We start from the raw sequence: 6,670 nt of genomic DNA on the forward strand, positions 1-6,670 counted from the left end.
TGGGCTCCAAAATCACTGCAGATGGTGACTGCAGCCATGAAATTAAAAGACGCTTACTTCTTGGAAGGAAAGTTATGACCAACCTAGATAGCATATTCAAAAGCAGAGACATTGCTTTGCCAACAAAGGTTCGTCTAGTCAAGGCTATGGTTTTTCCTGTGGTCGTGTATGGATGTGAGAGTTGGACTGTGAAGAAAGCTGAGCGCCGAAGAATTGATGCTTTTGAACTGTGGTGTTGGAGAAGACTCTTGAGAGTCCCTTGGACTGCAAGGAGATCCAACCAGTCCATTCTGAAGGAGATCAGCCCTGGGATTTCTTTGGAAGGAATGATGCTAAAGCTGAAACTCCAGTACTTTGGCCACCTGATGCGAAGAGTTGACTCACTGGAAAAGACTCTGAAGCTGAGAGGGATTGGGGGCAGGAGGAGAAGGGGATGAGAGGATGAGATGGCTGGATGGCATCACCGACTCGATGGACGTGAGTCTGAGTGAACTCCGGGAGTTGGTGATGGACAGGGAGGCCTGGCGTGCTGTGATTTCATGGGGTCGCAAAGAGTCGGACACGACTGAGCGACTGATCTGATCTGATCTGATCCTAGTTTTATTACTATCACTTCTTTATTTGAGATGTCTTCTTTTTTTGAGCCACAGGGCTGGTATTTTATGCTGTTATCTCAGAAGTCCAGGTCTACAGAATGAGGATAACAATAGTAGTGATTTCAGAAGGTTAAAAATGATAAAATCAGATAAATACACCAAGTGCTTAAAACAGTGGTGTGCACCCAGGAAGAGCTCAATAGATGTAAGCTATTATCATTATTTTTTTCAGGCAAAAGTGGACACAATTAAATATATACTTCAGAAAGATAATTATGCCATAATGGAAAACAGCATGGAGGTTCCCTAAGAAACTAAGATAGAACTACCATATGATCCTGGGCATACATCCAGAGAAAAACACGGCCCAAAAGGATACATGCACCCCAATATTCATTACAGTACTGTTTACGATAGCCAAGAAGACATGGAAGCAACCTAAATGTCCACTGAGAGATGAATGGATAAAGAAGATGTAGTACATATATACAACGGAATATTACTTGGCCATTAAAAAGAATGAAATAATGTCATTTGCAGCAACATGGATGGACCTAGAGATGATCCTACTAAATGAAATAGGTCTGACAGAGAAAGACAAATGTCATAGGTATCATACGATGCTGCTTATAGGGGCAACCTAAAAAAAAAAGATTCAAATGAACTTATTTACAAAACAGAAACAGACTCACAGACTTAGAAAACAAACATATGGTTACTGGGGGGAAGGGTGGAGAGGAGGGGCAGACTGGAGTTTGGGACTGACACGTACACACTACTATATTTAAAAGAGATAACCAACAAGAAGCAACTGTACAGCATAAGGAACTCTGCTCAATATTCTGTAATAACCTGAATGGAAAAAGAATTTGAAAAAGAGCAGAGACTTGTATAGTAGTAGTAGCGTTAGTCACTTAGTCATGGCTGACTCTGCAACTCCATGGACTGCAGCTCGCCAGGCTCCTCTGTCCATGGAGTTTTCCAGGCGAGAATACTGAGGTAGATTGTCATTTTCTTCTCCAGGGGATCTTCCTGACCCAGGGATTGAACCCAGGTCTCCTGCACTACAAGCAGATTCTTTACTGTCTGACTATAGGGAAGCCCCAGTGGCACCCCACTCCAGTTCTCTTGCCTGGAGAATCCCATGGACAGAGGAGCCTGGTGGGCTGCAGTCCATGGGGTCGTAAAGAGTCGGACATGACTGAGCGACTTCACTTTCACTTTCCTACATTGGAGAAGGAAATGGCAACCCACTCCAGTGTTCTTGCCTGGAGAATCCCAGGGACGGGGGAGCCTGGTGGGCTGCCGTCTTTGTGGTCGCACAGAGTCGGACACGACTGAAACGACTTAGTAGTAGCAGTAGTATAGGGAAGCCCCAACATTACATGAACATATCATAAAAAAATAAAAACATAAACAAATGGCTAACCAGCTATGTGCATTTGAGGTGAATATTTATATATTAATGTCTGAGAACTACTGTTGAATTATTTACCCCAGACCTAAAAAAATTTCAGTAAAGTTCATAAATGTATACATAAACAGTTATGTTTACATAAACACACATAGACACTACCAAAACCACAAGAGAAATTCTTATTAATCTAACCTTAAATTTACTTAAAAAAAACCTACTATAATTATTTTACCTTTTACCCATTATAGGAATAAAGCACTATCTATGCAAATAACGAGATGTGCTGCATTGATAACTCCTTGCAAAAGGAAATAAGAATGTCATTGGATTTACCACAAATGGTAGGCCTTTCTGATATTACTCCTATAGAAAAACATATCACATTAAAAAAAAATCATACACTATAGCTATCATTATTTGCATCTACCATAATTATACCTACCATTATTTAACTGATTTATATGTGCGACATTAACTTATGCAAGCTTCCACAACAAGTCAGGGATAGGGTCAAGAACTCTAAATCTGAGTCAGGTACAATCCAGGAAGAAATCACTGTGGTGAGCCTGATATTAAAGACTACAGTTTTCTGGCAAGTACATGAAAAATGAAATAGTATGGCATCGTATTTAATCTTTCAGAGCCTCAAGATAATATTCTATACTGGATACTACCCAGCGGTATTTGAAAACTTGCAGATTATACTATCTTTCAATTAAGTTACCAACATAACGCTATCAAGTGAGGCAGAGTGTGTGCATACGTATTAATATGTATGTGTATGGAAGAATCCTTATATACATAGGGAGAAACCATAACACAAATAAATGATCACCAACCGGCTTGGAAATGAGAAGTACACAACTGAATAAAGGAGTCTGGTGACACACTCCACACTGAAGCAGACTGAACGTGATGCCCACGTGTGCGCCTGTGTGCTCAGTCGTGTCCAGCTCTTTCTGACCCTATGGACTGCAGCCCGCCAGGCTCCTCTGCCCATGGGATCTCCCAGGCAAGAATCCTGGAGTGGGCTGCCATTTCCTCCTCCAGGGATCTTCCTGACCCAGGGATTGAACCTGGGTCTCTTGCATCAGCAGGTGATTTGTTTACCACTGAGCCACCTGGGAAGACCCTGCTATCCACACTGAGGTGGAAATCTAAGGGCCACTGAAATGTTAAATGATAAAAACAGTATGTTTTTTTCTTTTTTGTTCAATAATGTATCTAGAACTATGCCTGGAAATTAATAGATGCTTATTTGCTGAATGGATTAATTAATCCATGTTTCTGATTTTGATACATGACCATGGAAAGGGGACAATAAGATAAGTCTTTCAGAGACAGAAAAGCATCCGTGTCCTCCTAAAGGGAAGGCCTTTGCTGCCTTATTTATCTTTGTTACATTAGCATCACACAGAAGATGTACATGCCTAATACGCATTAGCAGAATTAAAATTAATTCAGTGGTGTATTCTGTGGAAAACTGAGAAAATACAAAAAGTGGCTGACGTGCTCCTTCCTCCTTTAAAGTATCCAGTCTGCTAGTATGAGTTGCATTTAATCACTGAAGAAAAATAATACATAAGCTCTGAACTATCATCACGCTATATGGAGCTGCCCATAACTGGGTTAATAAAACGTAGGCATTAATTTATATAATGTATGCTTTAAAGCATTTAAATATGAATGTAATCAAGAGACTTAAGGCTTAGGTTACGTCGACATTTCAAAGAATACTCCATTTTTCATATGTGGGTGATAGCTATAAAACTCAAAGGTCTATAGTTCGTGCCACAATTTTGGAGAAAGCTGTGCTCCTGACTGGAACTTTCTGAAGTTTAGAAGGGTAATACGGGACACATATAGTGTATGGCAGAACACTTCCAGTATATCACATATGAACATTTCTGCAGCAAAACATACAAATATTCAGATAATAAATGTGACCGTCTTATGTTAGTCAGGGTTAGGTTTGGCTAGCTTGTTAAAGCACTTTTTAGTTTTCAGGGCTTACTGGACTCTTGTTCTGTAGACAAGGGACTGTGGGTTTATTTCATACTTGTTTATCCAGCCAGAAGCTTTGTAACAAGTTTATCTGTAGCATATTTTTCGTCTGTCTCCCATACTCCAAGTCTTAAGTTAGTTTCTATAAAACACGATCTACAAGTTTAAATAGGTTGGACCTATGATGTTAAAATTACTGAACTATTTGTACAGATTGTTATCAACAAAAGTGGTAACAATCCATGGCAGTTATTTTTACGCTGTAGTTGTAGATTTACAAATCATGTTATAATTTTCTTTGCATCAATATTTGACAACTAAGGCACAAAATACTTTGACATCACTTGATGACAAAAACATCTAGAAAGCACTGTTATCAGTAATTAGATATTAAGGTCATAATAAATTGTGAAAAAAATATGAATTGTGTGTTTTAAAATTTAGGATTATATGGCAAAAGTTAATCCTTGAAACCATTCCCTCAACAAATCCTTGCCCAGGTCAGTAGTACACCACAGTGTTTAATGATGCTGTAGCTAGACACCCAGGTTAGAATCCTAGCTCCATCATCTACTAGCTCCAGGGCAAATGAACTTCCTACACCTCTGGATTCTGTATCTATAAAATAGGGACAATATAATGCAACCCTAGTCAAGGCTATGGTTTTTCCTGTGGTCATGTATGGATGTGAGAGTTAGACTGTGAAGAAGACTGAGCGCTGAAGAATTGATGCTTTTGAACTGTGGTGTTGGAGAAGACTCCTGAGAATCCCTTGGACTGCAAGGAGATCCAGCTAGTCCATTCTGAAGGAGATCAGCCCTGGGATTTCTTTGGAAGGAATGATGCTAAAGCTGAAACTCCAGTACTTTGGCCACCTCATGCGAAGAGTTGACTCACTGGAAAAGACTCTGATGCTGGGAGGGATTGGGGGCAGGAGGAGAAGGGGACGACAGAGGATGAGATGGCTGGATGGCATCACTGACTCGATGGACGTGAGTCTGAGTGAACTCCGGGAGTTGGTGATGGACAAGGAGGCCTGGCGTGCTGTGATTTCATGGGGTCGCAAAGAGTCGGACACGACTGAGCGACTGATCTGATCTGATAATGCAGTCTGTTCCTTCCTGAGGTAATTGTAAGGATTAAATGAGCTCATATGTGCAAAGTACTTAGAAGAGTGTCTTCCTTGCATCCCGTTAGACTCTATTACACTGTTACCCTGTTTCAGGAACATCAAAACATTAGCATTACTTTTCTGCTTCCCTGAATTAGAATCGAAGCTCCATGAGGGCATGGCCTTTGTCCATCTACTTCATTGTTATGTCTACAGATTCTAGAAAAGTTTCCAACCTTGTTCTAAGTCCTTAATACATATTTTGGGGCTGTTATTACTATTAATAAATCTCATATCCAGATATAAGTGAACAATATACAGCAGCATAATTAATGTGAAAAAAACAAGATGTGAGACCAAGCAGTAACACAAGTTTCTTCTGTCCACAACTTCTCTGATCAAAACACCACCCTTCCCGTTTTAAAGGTGCTGTGAAGCCTTTCCTGAGCCACTGCATTGAGACTCATGCTCCTGCAGTGTTTGGCACAGGAGTCCATCTAAGCAGTTGTCCCTCTATGCCGTAAGGGAGATCCCTGTATATGTATAAACAAATCACTCTGCTGTACCTGAAACTAACACAGCTCTGTTAGTCAACTATGCTCCAATATAAAGATAAAAAAATTATGGTGCCAGAGGGTAGGGCAGTCTGCATAGAAAAGTGAAAGTCGCTCAGTCGTGTCTGACTCTTTGCGAGTCCATGGACTGTAGAGTCCATGGAATTCTCCAGGCCAGAATACTGGAGTGGGTAGCCGTTCCCTTCTCCATGGGATCTTCTCAACCCAGGGACTGAACCCAGGTCTCCCGCATTGCAGGCGGATTCTTTACCAGCTGAGCCACAAGGGAAGACCAAGAATACTGGAGTGGGTAGCCTATTCCTTCTCCAGGGGGTATTCCCGACCCAGGAATCGAACCCAGGTCTCCTGCATTGCAGGCAGGAGCTATTTACCAACTGAGCTATCAGGGAAGCCCCTGAATAGGAGAGACTCTACAAACACTGGGATAGGGTTCTTTCATGCTCCACAGCCCACAGGAACCACAAATGTTGGCTGAATTTTACTCATTCTTCAGGAAATTGGTCGGTATTGATTTCTAGTGAAAAGGTACAGTTAACACTGGATGGCATATACTTACAGAGAAAATTGCACAAAGTACTAAAAATCTTAAGGGAAACAACTTACCGTCTCATAAAATATTTCCATCATGCGGGTTCTCTTTTCCTCTGCACTTAGTCCTTTTTTCTTCGACTAAAGCACAAAAGTTAGGCATAAAAGTTAAAAAGTAAACTGCTTTAAAACCAAAAACCAATGCTTTTTAAGACAACTTGGTTCGAAACATTATTAGAAATAATGCACGATCTCGTCTGAGACAAGAGGGTTAATAAATCTCATAGCCAGGCCTCGTGGTAGGTGCTGCCACTATAACAACTGTGGCTGAGACAGTCTGGCATTTTGTAGAAATTCAATATGTATCAAGTGATCAATAAATCACTGTATCTACCTTCAAAAGAGTTAATCTCTCAAAGAAAATAAACAGCCATAAAAT

General features: G+C 40.7%; 1 protein-coding gene across 3 annotated transcripts in view; it reads right to left on the minus strand.

Moving 5' to 3' along the window:
- The window catches only part of MND1 (meiotic nuclear divisions 1 homolog (S. cerevisiae)), a 114,630-nt gene that overhangs the window by 102,805 nt on the left and 5,155 nt on the right, over positions 1-6,670 (minus strand). For all 3 annotated transcript variants that reach the window (XM_010840728.1, XM_010840727.1, XM_010840726.1), the window contains exon 2: positions 6,307-6,372. In XM_010840728.1, coding sequence (XP_010839030.1) covers positions 6,307-6,372 — 66 coding nt within the window. The remainder of the gene's footprint in view (positions 1-6,306; positions 6,373-6,670) is intronic.

Source organism: Bison bison, unplaced genomic scaffold (assembly GCF_000754665.1).
Source record: "Bison bison bison isolate TAMUID 2011002044 unplaced genomic scaffold, Bison_UMD1.0 scf7180017864146, whole genome shotgun sequence".
Lineage (NCBI taxonomy): Eukaryota > Metazoa > Chordata > Mammalia > Artiodactyla > Bovidae > Bison > Bison bison.